The 23,001-nt window shown below is 43.0% G+C and overlaps 2 protein-coding genes across 2 annotated transcripts; one reads left to right on the top strand and one right to left on the bottom strand.

The window, feature by feature from the left end:
• The first annotated feature begins 277 nt into the window (after nucleotides 1-277).
• On the top strand, nucleotides 278-13,051 carry cpeb1a (cytoplasmic polyadenylation element binding protein 1a). Its single transcript, XM_064312269.1, has 12 exons — nucleotides 278-438; nucleotides 1,244-1,412; nucleotides 3,633-3,824; nucleotides 5,706-5,932; nucleotides 6,830-7,082; nucleotides 7,855-7,968; nucleotides 8,181-8,285; nucleotides 9,236-9,372; nucleotides 9,511-9,709; nucleotides 10,648-10,742; nucleotides 11,095-11,175; nucleotides 11,549-13,051. Exons 1-12 carry the CDS (start codon nucleotides 424-426, stop codon nucleotides 11,657-11,659), a joined length of 1,698 nt encoding a protein of 565 aa, XP_064168339.1. The 5' UTR covers nucleotides 278-423; the 3' UTR covers nucleotides 11,660-13,051.
• A 1-nt stretch (nucleotide 13,052) lies between these two features.
• On the bottom strand, nucleotides 13,053-22,959 carry sv2 (synaptic vesicle glycoprotein 2). Its single transcript, XM_064312270.1, has 13 exons — nucleotides 22,429-22,959; nucleotides 21,416-21,505; nucleotides 21,015-21,176; nucleotides 19,755-19,917; nucleotides 19,505-19,626; nucleotides 17,619-17,782; nucleotides 16,679-16,759; nucleotides 15,421-15,516; nucleotides 15,187-15,275; nucleotides 14,865-15,001; nucleotides 14,475-14,570; nucleotides 14,191-14,350; nucleotides 13,053-13,755 (listed from the first exon to the last, which is right to left on the bottom strand). Exons 1-13 carry the CDS (start codon nucleotides 22,523-22,525, stop codon nucleotides 13,572-13,574), a joined length of 1,641 nt encoding a protein of 546 aa, XP_064168340.1. The 5' UTR covers nucleotides 22,526-22,959; the 3' UTR covers nucleotides 13,053-13,571.
• Nucleotides 22,960-23,001: the final 42 nt, after the last annotated feature.

Here is a 23,001-nt window from a genome sequence, read left to right as displayed (position 1 = left end):
CCTGTGCGGCCTGCAAGTGCTCAACCCTAGTTCTCCTCAGTTGCAGTGGATTAAAAGTAGGCCTAAACAATTTGTCATCAGTTACCATAAAATAATTAACGTGGACACCCTGCTCGTGGGAAATTAAAACAGCAAATAAATAAATATGAGAACCAAAATAACGTCCAACATCATGAATTAAGCCTTCTCAATAGTGTCGAAAAACGATAACGGGGCCCATTAGTGAAACTGTCCGGTTCCGTCACTTTGTAAGAGGCCGCCCCACCCTTTTGGATTCTTTGCAGTCGATCACTTAACGCACATTTTTCCAATCATGGTACCTAATTTGAATGTCTGGGGCGTGTTAAGTAGTTTGTCATTCGACGGCGATAGTTTTGTTTGAAACGTTTCTTTGTCGCTTCTGCTGTGGCTTTGCTTTATATCATGGCGTTTTCTCTGGTAAGTATTTAGTAAGGTAGACGTGAAATATTTCGTTTGTTTTGTGTTGTATATTAATGTGTTTGAACGACGTAATTTTACCGAAGCGAAACCAGTTTAATTAAAATACCTTTGGCAAAAATATTTGTCTGATATTTGTTTTCAGGCAGTGAATACTTAGCTGGTTCGCCATTTAGGTTAACATTAAACATTAACAGGAGACCATGTACTCTGTATTGTTTTAATCCATTCAGAACAATTGCTGTTTTAAACTAATTCTCGAAACTGCCAAATTATGGCATCGATAAATAGAATTATGGGCCCACCTTTGACAAACCCATATTAGACCCATTACCCAATTAAGCATCGAATTGGCTAGCTCCAGTATTTCGTTTTGGAATATATAAAGAACATTTTAAAGCATGTTCTTTTTTCACGTCGATTATGGCGTTTTGAATCTACAGAATTGTAGGAGACTGCGTCTACGTCACCCTATGGAGAAACTATAGGGTCGATAAACGCTTACAGCTGGCTATAAACACAACGATGGTTAGACTAAAACGTAATGTCATAAAGCTAGTGACTAACTACAACAAAGAATTACTGACGGCTCCCCTCTCCCACATACACAGTAGGCCTATAAAAGGAACATTGTGGTGTTTCTTGAATTTTCCACAGAATCTTCTGTTTCAAGTAATCCAAGATTACCACATTCTTCTTTGCTCAGTCACAATGTGACTGGCTTTGTTGCCCGTACCTTAACAAAACGAAAACGTTGCCCTAGACCTAGATAATCCAACAAATAACGTTTTATTGGCATCTACAGAAAGACGATCTTCGGGCCCATGACCGTTGGGACTCTGATTCTCCAGCCCTCTCTACATGCAGCAATGCAGATATCTTCCGCCGAATGAACACCATGTTGGGAAACTCTCTGGATTTTACAGGGGTCTGCACCACACCCATTACCAAGGGAAAGCGAGACCAACTAACGGGTAAGCCCTTTCTGCAAAGGTGTTGTAGACCAATTGTTGGAAGGGTGTGCAGGCATCACTAATGTACAATGTCTTGTGGCTGTTGCATTGATGTCAAGAAACCATTTAAAAATCTTTGTCTAAATGGTTTTAAAGATTTGGACTGGAAGGGCCTAAAGGAGTTCATGGGTAATGAGCAAGTTTTTTTGTTTTTGCAAGCCTTCTTGGCTATCAATGGTTGAAATCCCCTGCCCCCAATCCCTCCCCCCCCCCCATTTCCACATTTACGTTTTTTTTTCTGTTATTTTTACCAGACCTCAATGTTGCATGTTTCTTTTCTGCCAAAGTGACTGTAAAGTGCACCCCTTCAATCTTCCTATTCCCTTGAATGCATCCATTTTGGTAGCCTGCATCAAAATGGCAGCATTGGCTGACTCCATAAAAAGCTGCTTGGACAGCTATTCCAGCTGATTCATGCTGCACTGCTGCACTGCTGGTCTTGTAAGCAGCCCAGAAACCATGTGTACTCGGCCAAGACCCGGGAAAAGATCAGATTTTAAAACCACCTTTCCCATTAACTTATGTACACCTTTTCTATGTGCAAAAATTTGTGGTTGATTGTCAAAGTGGGGGCTTGAGTATTTGTGGACCCTTTTGTCCCAGCACTACAAATGAAGTTGCAAGCTCCCAAATCAAAGGAGATCAATTCAGAGCAGCTACATTTCAATTAAAAAAAGAGATGAATGGCTGTAGTCTCTTGCCTTTAGCTGAGATCAATAAAAGTTGCAAACTAAAATTGGAGATTGATTTTATGTAAGTGTGCCATAGCCATGTATCCTCTACCATTTCACTGTTGGTCTTGTTTCATTTAATGCAAGAATAAGAATAAAAATGCTGAATGCAGGCAAAGCCTTAAACCTGCTCTGGCTTATGTATTCCCATGCTATTCCAATAACATGCATTTTCATCATACTTTTTTTAAATGATTGTTCAAATACAGCAGTTTTGTTAACTGACCGTTATCCAGGGCAATGTTTTTTTATAAATTATATTTGTTAAATGCCATACATTTTGTGTAGTTAGGAATTTGAACAAATGCAAGTTGAATACCTTCCTCAGGCATTTAGCTGCAGTGTTCTACCTTGGTTTGAACCAATAACCTCCTGGCTGCCAGCCCACTAATACCACATTGCTGGTTCAGTACCTAGTTCAAGATCAGAGCAGCATATGCAGTAACATCACATGTACCACTGTTAAAGGACAATTAAAGTGTATACTTGCATAAGAGCTCCTCACAAGAGAAGTGTGCTTTGTCATTGCTTAACTGAATCTATAGGCCAAGCTTTCTTTTAAGAGAGGTTGTAGTGATGAGTCTGGGGTGTGGTGTTCAGTGCCATGTTAATAAGTTGTCTTTGCTGCAGGAGGTGAAGTCCCTCTCTCACCCTGTTCCAGAATACACGACACATCTTCCAGGCTGCCAATCATACTGAGACTGACGCTGCATTGTTTATCATGCATTATTACACCAGTGACATCTAAACTGAAACAAAGAATTGCTTGCTGTTTCACCCCCCCCCTCCTCCCCCCCTCGCCGGCCAACACCCCTCCCATCTGGAGTTGCTGAATCAGGGCTGTAGCTGGCAGTTGGAGGCTGTCCAGCTCTGGGGAGCGACTGGGAGCTGGCGGTGCAAATAGCTTGTTCTCCAACTTCTGATCAGTCAGCTGCTGCAGCTGTCTGCTGTCTGTGCCTGTGACGGTGACTCTGGCAGGCAGGATCCGGCACAGAGCGGCAGGGATTTCTGCTCTCCCTCTCCGCTCCCTCCCTGCCGACAGGAAAAACAGGCGAGACTGAGTCGCTGCTGCTGTTGCTGCGGTCGAGCCACACTGGGCGTTTGTCAGCCTGAGAATTGAAACAGGAATTTTCTTTTGTATTGCACGCAGTTGCTAGTGTAGGGGAAGAGAGGAGGAGGAGGAGGGGGGGTGATGTCATTAGCAGGGGAGTGCGAGTGCATCAGCACCCGGGTCACATGTTAGGTGGGTCAGCGATGCAGATGGAGGTGCATGGCAGCCGCACCAGGCACAGTCGCAGGTTAGCCACCAGACTGACTGGCAGACTTTGAGCTGCATTTTTTTTAAAAACATTTTTAAAATCTGCTGGATTACAGAAGCCATCCATCTCTTCTTCCCAACTTCTGCCAGCTGGTGCGGAGTGCTTAAACGCTGTTCTGTCCACATCCACAGACCTGCAGGAGTCGGACGTGGCTGCCGTCGGTAGCAGGATGCTTTTCCCCAGCAGCGCACAGGAGTCTTCCCGGGTCCTGCCCGACGTCAACGACCTGGGCCTGGGCCTTCAGTCCCTCAACCTGTCTGGGTGGGACCGCCCCTGGAGCAGCCAGGACGCCGAACCCTCTATCCAGACCAGCAGCCCCTCCAGTGAGTACTGACCTTTCAGCTCTCACACCCCTTGAATTTAATCCCTTTTTGTTTATTAGACTGTTGCACGTTAAGTTGGCACAGCTTTGGACAATGTGTTCTGTACTGTGTTTCCTTGTACCAGTGGCAGAGGGAGCTGGATGGTTAGCTATGCTGTTGAGGCTCATTTGTGTGACACTTTCTAGAAAGAACTGGGCCTACTACTGGTCTTTTTGCCCTGAAATTTAACCATGTAGTGTCTCAGGTTTTTTGTTCAGCCTCACATGGAGTGTTCTGGAAGGTTGGCGTCTGTGCCATTTTAGACTTTTTTTTTTTTCTCCCCCTCACAATTTTCTAGAAACATTTTGTAAAGGATGTGGTTAAGCAAACATCTGCCCCAGGTGAAGACTGCTGATGCGGAGTGCTTTGCTTTGCTCGGTGTTTTAAATGGAACGTAATGGTGAAATGTAAGATTATCCCCTTTTCTGCCCAGATGTTCCCCTAACCGATATTGCTGTCTCACTTGGATGTGTGCTCTCTGTGGTCACGTCATGTTTGTCATGACTGCTGGATTTCGCACCCTGGCCTCCTTTTGCTGTGTAGGGTTTCCGTGTTGCTGTAAAGCATTAAAGCTTTATCATTGTGGATATATTCATTTATATATAACCCCCCACCCCTGTCGTCTGCCTTATTCTGGGGGCAAAGTAACACATGGCCTACTTAATGGTCTACAAGTTTATCTTCTATATTCTAAACTTATCTAAATTTTGTATTTGAGTAACCCTGACCTTGAATAAATTATGAATTTGACACAAGTGTGCTCCTGCTTTTGTATAAACCCAGTCATTGGTGAAGGATTTATTTTCAGTCAACAGACCAAAAATATTGACAATGACAAGCTGTAATGCAAAGGCGACTTTCATAAACCTGTTTGCAGTGACATCTAGTGTCTAAGTGGTTCAGTCAATTATGTTGTGTTACGAGCTTTGCTTGATGCCAAAATAAGTTTCACTTTCGGAAAGCCTTGTTGTCGTAAAATTGTTTGGTTTATATTAGTGATGTTTTAAGTGGAGTGATTGCAGTTTATAGTAATTTATAGTAGTTGACACAAGATTTTGTCCAGTATAATGAAGGCACACCCGATATGTTAGGCTATTTTGATACATGCAGTTAACAGAACAAATATGTGCTTCTTGACTTTGGAAAATTCCTTTTGTGGTGCAAGTCTAGTTCTTTGTTTGCCCCTAACATAATTTTATTATGCCTCTGAGTGCAAATGTCCCTACAGGCCTCCAAATGTGCCCTGTTGTACTGACCCAGTTCCTGCAATAGACTGCATCACAACACCACCATTGAGAGATTTCATTAAAGTGGTTCTCCAACTGGGTCTGTAAAGTGGGACAGGCCTGTGAGGGCTGGGTATTGCTAGCAGGTGAGGCTCTCTGGACTAGGTCCTCCTGATGGTCACAGGCCTGCAGAAAACGCTGGACGTGGTCGTAAGCTGACTACCTGGAGAGGGTTTGCAGGCCTGTCCCTACTGCTGCCCCAGCAAATGGTGCAATTTTCTGCTGGGAGTGCCGTTATGGTTAGTCAGGTGGTGATTAGCCAATGTGCTGGGCCTTCCATACAGAGTGGTCTTTAATGCATTTTTGTGGCACCTCGTACATGGTGTGCAGCAACCATTTTGTAACTGAAATGATATCTACAAAATGGAGACACTCACAATCCAGTGCAGTGATCATTAGGGGGAGATTTTTGGGAGAAACACTGAGGCCCTGAATTTGTTCTCCTTTCAACTAACGGCATGTTCTGTAGCTTTTCAGACTCCTCACAGCTGCCAAGTAGCCTATTTAAATAGTCTGGAAGGAGGGCCCTTCATGCTAAAGCTCCTTTCTCTCTTAGTGCTGGGTGTGCTTGGCAGCCCCCTCGGCAACGTACTGGGGAAGCCTCTTGGTTTTCCTTCCCATGAGCCCATGGGTGCAGTTGACTTCCTGGATAAGTTCCCTGGCATGGCTCGTATGAACACCCGGCTCGAGTCCCGCTCTCTCCTGGACTCCCGCTCCAGCAGCCCTGTGGACTCTGAGACCAGCGGCTTCAGCTCTGGGTCTGACCACCTCTGCGATCTGCTTGTGAGTTGTGCTCTGAATTCAGTACCGGCTTAGTTCTAAGTGTAAATAACCAGATGTACGTCCCCAAAATGCTATGTAAGTATGCATAAATGTATTTTTTTTTTTTTTTTTTTTTTTTTAACCACATGATATAAAATGCTAAAAATTAGACTCTTTAAATGCTTGCTCCCATTGTGGAATGCCTCTGCTATGAATTCTGAAGAGTACAGGCAAGCATGTGCTGTCCATAGCATGTGATGTCAGCCAGTTCTTTTCTTCACCCAATTGTCTGCAAGCCTGGTTTGAACCAACATGACTGATATGCTTTGTGTGGCTTAACAGGTGGGCTGGGTTAGGGTTACAGCTGGGGTCGCTAGTGTACTGTGCGACTCATCCCAATAAATTATTGAAGTCAGACCTGCTGATACCTGTGTTGTTGAACTGAACTTGAAGATCTCTAACCCAAAGTTTTATAGGCGTGTCTTGTTTCCAGGTTGAGTGAGGTGGTTATAAATTGAGCCATCAGTTGTCAGGGAGTACTCAGAAAACTGGTATTGAAGATCATTTTCTAGAAGGATGGTTTTAGATGGGGCCAAAATGCATGTGTTCTGAAGTGCGAATTTTGGTCAATTCTTGTACAAATTTCACTTGAGCCAGGGAAATTTGAAACTCCTGTAGTATAGGTTCAGAAATTTGGCTTGAACTGCTCCCTGCACTGACTTTTGCAATGTCATCTTGCTTTGGATTTTATAAAGGAATGAATATTGATGTAGGAACAGAAAGGTGATGATACATTGAATCCATATTCAAATTTACCAACACGTTAAACTTGGTAGTTCTTGCTTTAACACAACATCCTATAAGGGGGAAACTTCAGGTCATATTTAATGTGCTGCCGTCCTGTTCTTCATCCTGCAGTCTTCCTTGAGGATCTCTCCTCCCCTGCCTTTCCTGATGTCCAACATGCAGAAGGACACCATGAAGTTTGGGATGGGTTCTCGCCTGGACCAGGAGAGCACCTCCCTCACCCCTTCACCTGGTGCCACCTCTACTAACGTCTTGTCCAAGCGCTGGCCAGGGGCCTCTGTGTGGCCCAGCTGGGACCTCCTGGAGACTCCTGATGACCCTTTCAGCATTGAGAGGGAGGCCCGCCTGCACAGACAGGCTGCTGGTAAACTGGGCGTGGCCAGGCTTAAACCAGATTTATCTTGTTTGGGGAAATTTGACATCAGACATATTGCTTACTGAGACAGTCCTTCCAGTTGGGCCTTTCCATGTGGTATTTTTTAAATCGTCCTTTGACTTCAAAAAAATAAATAAATCATTGCTACTAAATACACACTGGTGTAATCTTTCACTCTGGAACATAGCCAGGCCAACCCACAGTCCTTATAGGGGTTCTTATGAGTTAATGCAACAGCCTATACAACAATTGGTGTTAGTAGAGCTAACTTTACACGGAACAAAGATTAACCAGATTGCCCAGGGGAAAATTTCAGAAGAGAAAGGAAAAGGAGTTTCTGACTTTCTAACAAACGTTACTCTTGTATGCAAATCATAACAGAAATTAAATTGGGGCTTGGGTGATCAAAGTAAATGTTGCTAGCTAATCAAGGTTTTTCGCAGAGAGGCAATTTAACTATTGTTGGCTGGTTGTGTTGACTGTAACTGGATTTTTGTTCAGATGAAGTTATAGAAAGTATGCTTGTGACAAACTAATGGTTTAATTTCTATAAAAATGTAATTGAAACCATTCTGGCCAAATCTCCTGCTTAAAAAAGGTCATTATGAAAATGGGAAGTTACTTAATGTAAATTAAATATCCTTGCTACTTTTATTCAATGTCAATCTATACATTATTCTGTGACTGCTTATGGGTAACTTGACAACCACTTTGTGATATTCGATGCACCCCCTTCCCCCCGCTTGCCCTGTTGCTTCAGCTGTGAATGAGGCCACCTTCACCTGGAGCGGACAGCTTCCCCCCCGAAACTACAAGAACCCTCTGTACTCCTGTAAGGTCTTCCTCGGAGGAGTCCCTTGGGACATTACTGAGGGTGAGCTGACTTTATTTTCAGCATCTTTAACAGGGACACTAATCCCTTGCCATAACTAGAAAGACTATTCTGGGTTTCTCACACTTAACAGTTTGGGCTTGTGTGTCACACTGTCACACAGTACTGACTGATCAGAGCTGTAAGATTCACATCTGTTGAGCATTGTCTGCCCGAATGACTATATTCCTGCTGTTTTTTGTCCCTTTGTCTAGCTGGTCTAATTACCACATTTAATGGGTATGGTCCTCTTAGTGTGGAATGGCCTGGTAAGGATGGCAAACACCCACGATGTCCTCCCAAAGGTAATATGCCTAAAGGTAATGAAGCGGGTAGGATTTTTTACATTCCAGAGCACTAAAGGGGGTGTGGAGATGAGCACTGTGGTGTGTACCCAGCAGTCTGGTGAGCGGCTTCTACTTTGTGTGCACAGTCTGGATGCAGGCATTGTCTCTCAGTAGGGGTGTGTCCTCTTCAGATCAGCAGAAATGGGTTTTTAGAATCTTAAGTTTTCAAATCTTAGCCTTCTGTTGGGCTTAACTGGTCAAGTATGCACAGTTGGACCCAGAAAAACCTGTTTTGTTTGGAATGGGGAAAAAAGGGGGGAAATGTCTTGCTCAGAGTTGGTGAGAATGGTGTCTGAAGAGGCCAGACCCTTTAATTTGTCACTCACTAGTATAAACAAGGTAGCTTTGGGCAGTGCTTTTGTGCTGTGAATTCTGACTGGCTCTATTCTGGTACAGGCTTTCCCTGAACTCAGCCCTGGGGCCTCAATCCATGTGCTGGTTTTAGCTCTTGTTCAATTAAATGTCTGTTTAATGAACAACTTGCTTCCAGGTCTTTTGTCAGTTTTAGGTGATTAGTCTAGTGGTGCTATTGACTCATTTTTTTACATTTTTAAAATCTCCAGTCTGTTTCACGGACCAGTGAGAAGCATCAAGTTACCTCGACTCGTATCAAAATATTTTCTCAGTATTGTCCCCTTTCCTGAAGGATTTCAGAAATTGGTGTATTAGTTGTGTAACCAAAAAAAGAGCATCCATTTCTCAAATGTGCACCCTTAGGTGGGTTTTTAAAATGGCCAGTTCAGCCCCATTTTCAAATTGGTGACACATTTAGAATGGCAAATTTACTTGATAGAAACCAGTATGTGTGGTGAGAGCAGGTATGAGTTACTGTTGTGAACGTTAGGTTTTTTATTTTGTGTGACTTTTTATGCGAGAAGCGGGTCAGGTAGTGTTGTCAGTGTAGTGACTCTTATGTCCTGCAGGGTACGTGTACCTGGTGTTTGAATCTGAGAAGTCGGTGCGTGGGCTGCTGCAGGCATGCACTCAGGACCTGCTCCACCCGGACGACTACAGCGAGTACTACTTCAAGATGTCCAGCCGCCGGATGCGCTGCAAGGACGTAAGCTGGAGTGCCATTGTTCTTAACCTGTTTGAATAGACTAGCTCTAGTGGCTCTGGGTAAGAGCATGTCTTTAATTTAATTGGTGTCAACAGCTCTGTTGCCTTGGACACACACCATTCTAATTCCACCCAACAGGTGCAGGTGATCCCCTGGGTAATCTCAGACAGCAACTATGTGCGTTGCCCATCGCAGCGCCTGGACCCCAGCAAGACCGTGTTCGTGGGGGCACTGCACGGCATGCTCAATGCAGAAGCCCTGGCAAGCATCATGAACGACTTGTTCGGAGGAGTGATGTACGCAGGGATCGACACCGACAAGCACAAGTATCCAATTGGTGAGCGTTCCCGTCTCCCCCTTGGTGCCACGTTTGCTGCCTACTCCTCCGGTGCCCCACGCTGTACTCGGTGGGAACTGTTTTCTGACTCGGTGCATTAAAATGCTCCCACCCCATCTTCGCTAATGGCAACTGGCTGCCGGTTTAATGCTGTTGCTGCAGTTTTTGTTGGTGTGAGGTTGAGTGGCAGGAAAATGGGATGTGTGTGCAACTTTGTGCTGGCTCATTGGGACGGAGAATCGCTTGGTTAATTGAGGTTGGCGGATATCTTCGGTTTCTTTTTGAATGAATGCTCACCACATGCCTTTATTCAGGTGGATGACTGGAAGATACAAGATTTTTGCCGATGTCTCTAGAGACATGATTAATACCCTCAAGCCACTTTTACTGTCCAGAGATATTGCTAGTCGGTTTGCCAGTTTATTCGTAGATTCATATTTAAAAAGCCCAGTCGTGAGGCAAGTCTTCCAACAGTGAGGGAGGGTTGTGTGAGTGTCTGGCAGTGGGTGACTCAGTCCTCTGCTGATCTGTGGGGGGCCTGTGGTGGAGGAGCAGTCAGGAGTGTAAGGACTGGAGTGGCTGAGGGAACGTCCCCACGTGGCAGTTTTTGAGCCTGTTGCGCACAAACTGGTGGCTGGTTTACAGAAGTACAGACTGTAGTGATGCTGTTTCTGTTTCATTTAGGCTATGCCACTGGCAACTGTGGCTGCCCTTGCTGGGCAGTGGAGAATTAGCCATAGTGTTTTCTGAATGGGGCGGGTTTCAGTCGGTGGCTGGGATGGTTCTTGTGTATGAACGGCTACTGTGATCAGTTGACCACAATTAAACCGCTTGAAATGCGGAGGAATTCTAAACGGAGAAAACTAAAGGAAAAATATGGTAACTTCAGAAGGGTTTTTTAGGAACATCTTGCCTTATGGATTTGTTTGTCTCTGAAGGGTCTGGGCGTGTGACCTTCAATAACCAACGCAGTTATCTGAAGGCAGTGAGTGCTGCTTTTGTAGAAATCAAAACCCCCAAGTTTACCAAGAAGGTAAGAACGGAGTTCTCTCCACTGAATTTTCCTGTTCACCATAATTTATTCCTTAAGAGATTTTTGGCTCTGGCACCTGCAGTAATTCTGTCCTGAAACTAGGCATTTTTTGCTTAAGTGTAATTTCTATGGCTTGTGTATAAATTGCCTTTCCAATTTGTACCATTTGGTTTTGTAATTACCTTGTCTTGTGAAATTGCATCTGAATAGATGTGTTCTGACATCTTTTGAATCTTTAATATCCTGGAGCCTTGCTCTGTGGCAGCATCTGCCCAGTCACCCCTTATTCCTGCTTCTACTGAACTGGTGTACGATGGTCCCGTTTTCCCAAACTCCCCACCTCCCAAACCAGGTTCAGATCGATCCGTACCTGGAGGACTCCATGTGCCAAGTTTGCAATCGTCAGCCGGGGCCTTTCTTCTGCAGAGACCAGGTGAGAAACCCGGAGGAGGCTTAATTCAGTCACTAGGTCTAGGAACTCCTAGGGCCTTTAATGTGAATGTCTCTCAGGGTCAGGTCTTCAGCAAAGTGTAATGTCTCTGCTGAATATTCCATTTCTGTATTTCATATTACATTACATTTCAAAGTAATTTTTCTATAATTACTAAGTTTAAGTTTATATACCTTTCACAATTTAGACCTTTTGAGGGGAGGTTGGGGGGTGTCTCAGCTACAGGGTGATCATTTTTAGGGAACCCTGACTGCTTGGTTTAAACTCACTGGGGAAAATGTTGAGTTCATTCTGAAAGTAGTCTCCTTTCCTTTTAATATATATATATATATATATATATTTTTTTTTTTTTCAGGCTTGCTTCAAGTACTACTGCCGCTCTTGCTGGCACTGGCAGCATTCCATGGACATTCTGAGCAACCACCGCCCGCTGATGCGCAACCAGAAGAACCGGGACTCCAGCTAAGCCGAAACGCTGCCGTCGCGACTCACCTGAGGCCTCCGTAGCACCCGAAGAGCGACCCGTGAGTGCCAGCGCCCCGACCCAGGAACGGCACTTCCACCAGGACTTTTGGGGGAAAAAAACACTGTAGAAAGTTCACTATTGCACTTGCTATTTCTTGCTGTTTACTTGTTCACAATGGCACTATGCACAGTGTTGGTATGACAGGGACCCATTGTTAGGCAGTTCCCCAGACTCTTGGCCACAGCTGGAGAGGATGATTGATTCAGGCCAGGGTTTAGAAGGTGTTGATGAAAATGCCTTCTCCTTGATTTTTAAAGAGCTTTTTCCTTTTTGATTTGATTTATTTTTTTGGTTTATTTTTTTTGTTTTCCATACCTTGCATATTGGTGAACGATCATGCAAGTCTCATTGCCTTTCACGTTGGCAGACGCCATACAGTGCCTTTAAATTGTTTTCCCCTCCCAGCCGGCCAGCTGTTTTTCCTTAGCGGCCAGCTGGTGTTTTTTACTTTGGAAGATGAGAGTTGGGCTTCATTTAACCAGACGCATTTCAGACATTTTTACGCAGTTTTTTACTAATTTTTACACACGGTTTTAAGTCGTGACATTGAACATTTGAAGAGAATCTACTTGACAGCTTTTTAATTTTTTCCCCTTTTTCTTTCTCCCCATATATTTGTCTGGGGCTGTTGGTATATCATTTTTCAGCCAACCAATGTTCTACTTATTGGGCACAAATAAAGGTGTTGAAGCATTGCTCTGTTTGTATCGGCAGTCCTGTTCACTTGCAACCAAATCATTGCTGGACGCCGCTTCAACTGGGTTACCATAAGGTTCAACCAGTGATTGGATTTATGGCTATGAAACTGGAACGGACGTTGACCTGAGATTGTGTACATAGTTTTTATTAATTGCACTTTTTAATTTGCACTTCAGAAAGGGGTGACAGTGGTTTTTAAACACTTTTCTTTTTGGTACATCAGCAGAAGGGCAGGTATTGTCATCATGGGTGTGACCCTTTTTTGAAAAGTTGCTTGTTTCCTGTTGAATGTAGAGAACTCTAACCTCCCTAGAATGTATGAGCCAGTGTAGACCTAATGCAGCTTCCTCCTTTCCCTTTCCCCTTCTCATTCTCTCCTTTCCCACAGCCTTTTATTCCTTCCTCATCCCCTCTTTTTTGCATAATTATGAAGCTGTGTGCCAAAGGACCAGTAATTTAGTATTTCTTTTCCCATTATCAGTTTCCCATGCTGAGCTTGTTGCCATGTTGCCTAGCCCAGCTGCTTTTTAGAGTTTGGAAAGTCTCTACCTCATTGGTCTGCAAACCTTGCTGCGGTTACCTACAGATGTGGAGTATGTTCTGATTGGGCACAATAAAGGTGTTGAAGCATTACTTGTGTGGACTTGTATGGTTTTATTTGCTGCCATCATAAATCAGCACGTGCATTACAGCTTGGTCCTTAAGTAGCTTCATTATGGAAAATTTGTTTTTTTGGGCAAATATCCCACTCCTTAATGTCCTCCAGACCCCCCCTCCCAACTCAAAGATTTGGTAGGTACTGAAATTGATACAAAATTCATGCTCCCTGCCCGCAAATTTAATCTCTGCATCATAGTGTTGTCTAAACTTCGCTATTGCGGTCACATTGTCTTCCATCTGACAAAATCATGGAAAATATTAAAAGTGCAATATGAATGCTGCTTTAAATGCCTCATCTATACTGAAACTAGAACCTAATACTTCAGAAAGGGTACAGATGCTCCTAAAGTGCATTTTTGGAATCAAGACACTGCAAAAAAAAAAAAAAAAAAATTCTCTGTACAAATAAAAAAATATTCCAAAGCCAGCATGTTAATTTTAGTGTTCAGTTCAAGGCCACAGATGAGGAAGCCTGTGATTGGCCCAGTGGCTCTCAGGTTAGCTCGGTCTGTCTGGTATGAGGCAGTCGCAGTGCTGCCAGGCCTCCCGTGAACAGCAGGGCCGACACCAGCAGCACAGGCACAGCGCAGTGAGAGTCCACCAGCTGCCCGAAGACCAGGTTACCCAAGATGGCCGCTATCCTGCTCACTCCAGTGAAGAAGCCAAGCGCAGAGGACCTGGAAGATTAACAAAACAAACCTGACTTTGGCGCATTAATGCAGGGCCAAAATTCTGCAATACTTTAAACATTCCAAAATTTTTCTAAGAAATAAAATGATCTACCAGGCCCTTGCCATTTGTGCAGTGTCCAGTTTGGGAGGGAACTTTGCAACAAGGTTCTTTTAAGCTTAACTACAGTACAGGACTACTCTGCTGGAGTAGGGACACTGCACACCCAAGGGACTGCAGTTCCTAATGCTCAGGGAAGCGGGGAGTGCAAGTGCAAAGAGATACTGCCCCTCCCAGGGCAATGCTACAGATGACGCATTACAACATGGGGCTCTAATCCACAGTTGGCATTTGGACCATGGGCTTTCCAGCCATGTCAGGCCCCCTTGGAGTGATGTTAAATGTTGTATATACACACGCACACAGTCGGGAGAGGAATGTACCGTAAGTGGGTGGGATACAGCTCAGTGCTGACCACATCTAGGGCGTTCCAGGAGATGACAGAGACTGCACTGAACACACAGGACATGACCAGGCTCTGTGTTTTAGTCTTCACCAGCCAGATGAAAAACACACTGATGCCTGACAGCAGCAAACTGCATGCTAAGAAAAGAGAAATAATGTGTGGTGGGGGGGGGTCTGCAGTGGACCTAATACTTTTCAAATCGTCATGCTTTAATAAAAGTGGCAATCTGTCTGAAAAATGTATTTCCCTCATTTTACTCACAAAGTAGTATCTTCCCTCCAACAAAGTCCATAAGCAGGATAGTGAAGATGTTTCCAGGTAGGTTGGAAGCTGCTGTGATGAAGCCCTCCATGTAAACTGTAAAAACGTATTCAGGGCTTTACTTTTTTTTTAAGGAACATTTTGTACCCTTAAACCATGTGGTGTTCAACAATCAAATGTGAAATGGAGAGCACTATAGGTAACGGATGATTTCATGCCTCTGCTTCAAGTTATGAATTTTTTCATGTAGTCATTTGAAGTGTGTGTTAATACATACTCCGAGTAGAAAGAATTGTTACTGCTCAAAAGCATTTGACCAGAACATCTACTGTATTTCATGCATTATCATTCTTCTGATGTCTCCTTTTGCTGTGCAAGCCCAGTCCTCACCTGTGGTTTTGACAGGATAGCAGCTCTCGTTCTCGCTGGACCGAGGGCCAGAGGGGCGGGACGTGTTTGCACACGGGGAGCCCCCATCCGCTGTCCTCTTGAAGAGCTCTGGCAACCACATCCAGAGGCCATAATAGCTGCAGACCAAGACTGGGTGAGTGACTATCAAACTCCCGCTTCTTCCTAAACTGGCCTGCGACACCTCTGTGTTGTGTTAGCATTACAGCACTCTTAGATAATTTTAGTATCAATTATTTTATTCTATGAAACAATCTAATGGATATGCAGGGCAGGCTTTCATAAATACAGATGAGCTATTTACCCAAACGATATGCAGAAGAAAATGATGATCAGCACATTGCTTCTTGTTGTGAGTGGCTTGGTGAAAAGCTGCCAGATTGGCCTCAGACCCTAAATGCAAGAGAACGAGAGCATAATTTCAACAGTACTTTCATACTTTCTGCCATACCACACAAACCAAATCAGTGTTATTTGATGCAGGATTCTTGTCCTAACCCCACAGTGAGCAGGAGAAACATGGCTCTTTTTGGAGTACCTTTTTTAAAAGGTGAGTGAGGCGATGTGATCCTGAACCTCTGGCTAGTTCTGCCCTCTCTCTTTCAGAACCAAGCGTGATGGCCAGCCCGGTTATCTGAGAGGGGACACAACACAGCAGTTTCACTGCATCTCTGTGGCATGGAAGGTAATGCACGTGTACATACAGCACTGTGTTCTGTGTCCTAAGAATGTTTTGCAGTGCTGACTTGACAGATATTCGATTCACTCACGAGCTATATGGCCTGTATTATTTATAATGGCTTCTTCTGCATGGTGCTTTTTTGTTAGTGCTTCCAAAGAAGTGGAAATAACTCTCATTCGTGGCAGTTTGAACTATTCCAGGTCTTTATAGAAACAGAATAGTACTCAAAAGATAAGAACTTGGGATCAGAAAAAGGCAGGAATGGCTTAAACTTATTCAAGTTTGGTGGTGTTCTCCTGAAAACTGACGATGGTTCAAACAACTATTACAGCACCTGGGTCGGCCACTAGGGGGCCAACAGCAGAATGCACAGAAAAACAGATATACAGCAGGAAATGGAACCATAAGTGAAGTATTTGCCAGTCACAGAGTAAACATCTGCCTTTACAATAGATCTGTTTGTATTAGATTATCAAGAATAAGCACTATAAAATTCACTACTAATAATCCAAAGTGGAATTTAGAGCAACTAAATGTGGAAAACCGTTGTATTGATTGAATCCACTTTGGTTCACATCTACCCAAAGACATGCTGTTAAAATGATGGTATCTCTATTTTTGTTGAATACATTAGCCATTCTATTTTTGTCCGATCTCCCATCCATACAGTTCAATATCTCTGAACCGTCAGAATTAGTTTTATGCCCTAAACATCCCCAGGGCAAAAGGTCACCCCAGCCTCCATAAACAGGGTATACTGGATCACATAATTCTGAATGACAGCACTCAATTAAGCTTGGCCTGGTCTGTTAAAAATAATTTGTGCCACGCAGCATACCAGATATAGAAACTCGGTATGCTGTGTTAAATAATGAAGAGATGTCTCATCGGGACCATCGATTACTGAGAACTATAAAATAAGTGAACATTAGTAACAAAACTTTATCACAGCATAAAAAGATGAGAGATGAGCAAGAGAGCTCTAACCCTTTAGCATGTTTAGCGATGAGCATGTTTAGTACCCCAAGGTGCTCAGGGTAGCTTCTGACTGCTGACTGTGTCAGAAACTACAGTCTAGTAAAAGGAAGAGAAAAAACAAGTTTTTTCCACATACTTGAAATGACTTGTAACTGCCTTTGTGATTGAGATTAAACATCATCTGGAACACTTCCAGGGCCTCTGCTTCCTGTCCAGCCTGTGCAGAAAGAAGCCAAGGAAGAGTTTGAGGCAAATCTTGTTTGTTTAGACCAGAGACTGCGCTGAGGGAGCCATTTTACCAGGGTGCCTTTGAAAAAGGATCTGAAAGTTTGTCTGAATTGTCCTTGTCTGATAAAAGGGCCAAACTCTTAAGTAAAGCCAGGTGCGTTTTTATTGCATTCCACTGAAGCCTTCCTCACAGCACGGTAAAATAAAACGCAGATTGTGCAGTTTTTATGCATGCTCTTTATAGTGAAAGGCATTATTAAGCCTGGCAGAGAATAAGAAATAAGCCTGGCTCCTCCTTAACTAATAAAGCCACACTTAAGAATCAGCCTGAAAGTTAGGCAGGAAATCACTTAAGCTACCTCTATAAAAGATTGCCCGGATGTCCTGAAATGTGTATGCGGCTCAAACATTGCTGATACAGTATATATACTGCAAAGTGATAAGACAGGCCCCTGAAGCAGGAATACACAAACTGTGTAGATAAATGACATCTGCTTTAGAGACAGATGACTAAGAGTGTCAATTAGATCTCTAAATGGTTTTGTAAGGAGCACAGATGGAAGAGAAATTGGTGATTAATCCCAATCACCCCCCAAGGCCAATCAGCACCCATTCATCTCTCTATTTCTGTTTATCCTACGTCTCCTGCTGCTTTCCACAACAACAACAATACTACACCAAGAATTTTATGAGTGAGGCTTTTGCTTAAAATAACTTTTCTTATTTTGCACAAATAATTCTTTGCTCAGTACCAACACACCGCTGTACACATAAGGGGCCTATTCATGCCTGAAATATGAGCAAATAAGTATTGATACAGTAATCACACTGTCCACCATAAGTAGTACCTCCATGAGAAATTTGGGGCTCTCAGGCATAGCCAGACTGAAGATGAAGGCGGAGGAGAGGCTGGGGATGGAGCAGAGCACCACAAACACCCTCCAGCTCTGGAAGTCCAGCGAGCCCAGCATGAACCTGGAAGAGGTGCTGGGAATGACCAGCCAGGCTAGACCTGTGCACAGACGGCAGGAGAGAGTTACACACAGCCACCAAAAACTGACAATGGAGAACAATAGCACCCCTTGACACCATGCTGAAGTTATTGTTCCTAGGTGCACCCACAATTACAATTTAGTAGCACAATAATTACCCTCATTAAGACCGATGCTACCTCTTAGGGCGTGAGCTATCCTCACTTATTTCCTCATTACAGTCTGAAAAACATAAAACCATGTGTAGGCAGGCTACTGGCACTAGTTTATCCCAAGACCAGTTTCCAACAGTGGGGCTTTTATGCAGTCCAGCATATGGTGACCGGGCAGTACCTGTATGCTCCATTAGATTATTTCAATGGAAAATGATCAGTAATTGATTATTGTTTAAGGCAAATACATTGCTTCCAAGTCCTCCCACTCCTCTGCTCAACAAACCTCTCAGTGGCACTGTAAATGTCCCAGGTTTGTTTTGCAAGAGTTTAATAGCTGCACAACCTCAGAATTATCTGCAATGTCTGTGAAATTCAGAACTTGCATGAACAGCATAACATGTGCCACTCACTTTCATGTGATCCTTCTGGAGAATTCACAAATAAATTCACAAAGGCAAGACGAGATGAACAGATGCCACGCATTTTAACGGAGCGCCTACAGCAACAGCCTCACTGCATCTGCCCTCCTACGACCATTGCTTCCGCTCATCAGTATTTCCCCTCACTGCAGAAGGCGTGCCGTGTAGGTGTGAATTCATAGGCTAATGAAGCACTGCCACACAATTGTTCCTATGCATACACAGGCGCACAATACAAGGCTGCAAGGCGCCAAGGCATACAAAACTCAAGCACTCTTCCTTGTACTGGTTGGTCCCATGTGCCACACAATGGTCAGTCTCTTTCTCTCGCACTCACTCCCTCCCTCCCTCCCTCCCTCCCTGTCTCTTTCTCTCTCTCTCATGGTGACACAGCACTTTCATGCCACTGCCTTAAGCATTACATTTGTTTCACAAGGAAAGCATGAAAGCAGGTTGCCACTTAGTTGAAAATGAGCTAGTGGAAGGTGGTGGAAATATATGACATGCTTATTTTGAGGTTCAAATTACAGATTTAGATTTTTATCTGCATATAGTTTTAGAACAGTAGTTCTATATTTGGACTTCTTTTTTTTACAATCATGCAATCTGAATATTTAAGTTGTGTTTGTGGCTTCACTTGAGTGTTTTTGTTTATTGTTTTTTAATAGATTGGTGTATCATTTTAACTTAAGAGCGTGGTAGTATAAAGCAAAGGCTTTTGCCTGGGATGTAATCAATAGGCTATCCTCTAGCCTATGTTTTATTTTTCTTTTAATGCTCATCTAATTGGTCATTAGCCTATTAGACCAGCTTAGTGTTGTGTATAATATGCCAAGGAGCAGTATTTGGTGTTATCTGATTTGAATCAATAGGTCAACTTTAAAATGTATCTTGTGTGTATGCTCCAATCAGGTTTAGATACAATATCCTTAGGTTCAAGTCTGGCTCCATCTTAAATTTCACACCTGCCCAAAACCAGTCCATGTTTTATCCTATGATATCCTATATTTTAAATTATATTAACACTGCAATCATGCAATGTGGAAACAGAAAACTGCACATATTTATAGACAGGTATAGACTGAAACAATCAAGAAAAGTTGTGTAAAGCCTGTAACCCCTAAAATAATTAGCTAATACAATGTGTGAAAGCCGTTCAGCCCCTTACTTGCTGCCAGTATGTTTCCTGCCATCCAGAAAGTGGCAAGAGCACTGATCATGGTCCCTCTCCTGCTGCACGGCTGGAACTCAGAAAAGTAGGAGAAGATGACTGGGATGGAGCCACCCACCCTGAGACAGATGACAGGAGAACAGTCACTCACCAAAGGGCTACATGCAGAGCTATGATGGACAGGCTAACTGCATTTCACAGTCTGAAAAGATGATGGCAGCAAGGTGAGTATCAGGTGGCTTCTTACCCCACCCCACTGATGAACCTCAGTGCCAGGAACAGCCAGAACCAGGGTGCCAGGCTTGCCAGTGCCCCAAACACGCCATTCACAGCCAGGGAGATCACAAGGACTTTTTTGCGCCCACTCTGATCAGCAAGGTAGCCCCACATGTATCCACCAACCATCATTCCTGCACAAATAGAAGCCAGATTAGAATAAAATCAAACCGTACAGGCAAGGCAGCAGAGCACAGATCAAGATTGTGGCAGAACGATCAGTTTTCAAGGTGCCCATGACCAGTCCAAGATCTCACTACAACAACCATCCACTATATTTATCAGGAAATCCACTCTACCACAGAACATATGGCCATTTGTGTGATCGGCCTATATAGACATGATAGGTGGTATTTGTTTAATCTGGATTGTTTTCCTTTCCAATGCAGTTTTAATGTATGTTTTCTCAAAAACAAATCTTCCTCTTGGCTACCAAATATGGATTATTCAGCTCCAACCAGTCCAACTTCCAATTGCCACATAAAAAAATCTCAGGCTAAGGTTACAATAAAGCACAGAAGGCTAAAATATCAGTATACTGTTTAAACAGAGGGGCTAAGGAAGAACTGAAACTGGTGTGAATGCAGTTTATTTTTAACTGCGGTGGAGCGTATTGACCTTGAATTCAAACAAGGGAGTGAAATCTGCTAAGTGCTTCAAAAACACATGTATGCAGAATATGTCCTCATCAGCAATTTTCTATTTAAAATATTTGCATGTGTTTTAAAACTAATTTGAAGCTCTGGAAGCCTAAACTCAGTCACGCCTAGGCCTTATCAAGCAAAGGCAAATGCAAACCATAACATGTGCAATATGATAACTGTCTACTAGTTACTGGCCTAACAAACATGCCAGTACAGAGAGGGTGCAATGAACAAAAGGTACACATTCCCACGAACATACACAAATTAAATTCAAACATTCATTGCAAGGCAGGGCACCAACATTCCAGTAATAATTCAGAGTTTTTGGACCATCTTTATTTGTAAATACAGCAAATTAATAAACGGCATCCCAGAACACCCATGTAAAGCATGTAATGACAGATTTATAGACTCTCAATCAAAATTAACTTTATTTACGCCTCAGTAAATAGACCTAAGGTGAAAATACTCTAGTCTCAAAATGCTTAAAGATCACTCATGACCGATTCAAAGATCATGTACTCTTTCAAGACTGAGCTAGAAAACCACATGAGGGACCCATACGAAGCAACACACAGGGTGTGTACCTAGGAACATGCTGGCAGTAAGCAGCCCCATGTCTGCAGAGCCAAGCTGCAGATCACACCGCGCTGTGGGCAACAGGAATGACACGCACAAGATCTCCACCGCATCGCTGGCGTTAGCCCATCCGCAGACCACCAACAGAAGGCCATGGAAACAGCCAAAACCTAGTGTGTGTGTGTGTGTGTGTGTGTTTGGGGTGGGGTGCAAGAGAACAAAAAACAATATCTTTTTTTACATTTTCTGAGACACCCACTGACTTGCGCATTCTGTTGTTTACTTTGAACACTTCAGACAAAGATTTTAAAATATTTTAAATGAAATAGTCATTAAAGGCCCAGTGTTACAAAACAATCCAAGAACAAATTCACAGTAAATGGTATAGTAAGAAACTGTGATACAGCACCTGCTGCTTCAACTGCCTCTTCATAAGACAATTTCTTTAGTTCCCTCTTCTCACCATCACTTGTGTAAATTCGTTCAAAAACAACTTCACCTGCAACACATTAACAACATGCATAGCTTGTTAATATGTACCTTGTTTTTAAATTACTTTAATATAACTAATTTAGTAAAAGTTATAGCATATCCAGTTAAATATAATTGTGTGATTGAAATATACAGCACAAAGTGAAACCACATTCAACATCAGAAAACCATATTATATGTGAAATGTAATTATTTGTTGCACTATTTTTCATGTCAACAAATTTTATATATTAAAAAACTTTGAAACATTGTTTTAATTAGTTATTTAACTGACAAGGCTCTTAAATGGGGTGACTAGAATTTGATCATGTGAATTGGGAAGCAAAACAAAGCCCGGGAAAGCAAACACTGACAAAGACTACTGTCACTGTAATATTTTAAGTGATGAACATATCAAAATTAATTTGGTAATAAATGTTGCCAGACGACTGAAGCTACCAATTTTTAAACTGCAGTCATATCCTTACATCTTAAAATTAATTTGACATGTCACGCATTAGACATAACTCAAAGAAAAGTCCGTTATGTTCAGGATGTAATCCGAAGTAGGACACGTTGTTGTATACAGCAAGGTAGCCTACATACTCCGAAATGTTTTTGAATGTTTGAAAATTAATTTATGCAGAACAGTAAGCTGCGAAACACCCTGGATGAGAGTGTATGTTTATATAGAGTAAATGGCTCTGAGCGTAATGTTACAGCTGTAACAATAATGTTGCAGAAGTCAAATGAGATATTAAAGCATTTGGTTATCTAATATCGTGCGTTGTGGAAAAATTACGGAATTGTTCTTTGTGCGACTAACTGTCATCTTCTGAACATATCATACATCCTTATATGAAAGTTCCAATATTCAGCAGGGTAATGTTTCTCCTTATCTGACTGGTTTTGATGTTGACATTATGAAGCCTGTCATTCCTAAATATATACCTTCTGCATCCGAGTCCTGGCTTGAATCTTCCAAACGAGTTGGAAGCAGCGGCTCTCGAGCTGAATCGCCAAGCACTTCCGAAATACATCTCGACATCGATTTTCGTTACGTAAGGTTAAACTTAAGCAATGTAGATAAACCAGAGTCCAGTTAGCTTTTAAATAGCAAGCCACAGGCGGCTCTGTTTTGCGAAGTGGGGGCACTGGAGGAGCCCCGTGTGCGGAAGACCCTGTTTTCGTACTTCCGCATTTCCATTTCCGTGCACATACAGTTCAGTGACCGAATAGATATCGGTTCAAGTTAGCTACTGTAACTACGCCTTCACCTGAAGTGTGTTCATGACGACGACTACGAAAGGGACAGAAATCCGTGATTCCTTTTCATATATATGAAAAGGAATCACGAATACAGTCACAGAGAATATTCTCGATATTCTCATTTTCACTGCGAGGAACTGTCAACATTCTGCAGAACTACAGTCCACAAAAGAGAAGGCTCCTCCTGTCGACAAAAACACATGCATGCACCAGATCATATAAATGAAGTTAGCTAGAAATAGTGGAATCTTGATT

Source organism: Anguilla rostrata, chromosome 16 (assembly GCF_018555375.3).
Source record: "Anguilla rostrata isolate EN2019 chromosome 16, ASM1855537v3, whole genome shotgun sequence".
Taxonomy (NCBI): domain Eukaryota; kingdom Metazoa; phylum Chordata; class Actinopteri; order Anguilliformes; family Anguillidae; genus Anguilla; species Anguilla rostrata.
Note: the sequence above shows the minus strand (reverse complement) of the source record. Positions and strands in the feature narration are given on the sequence as shown.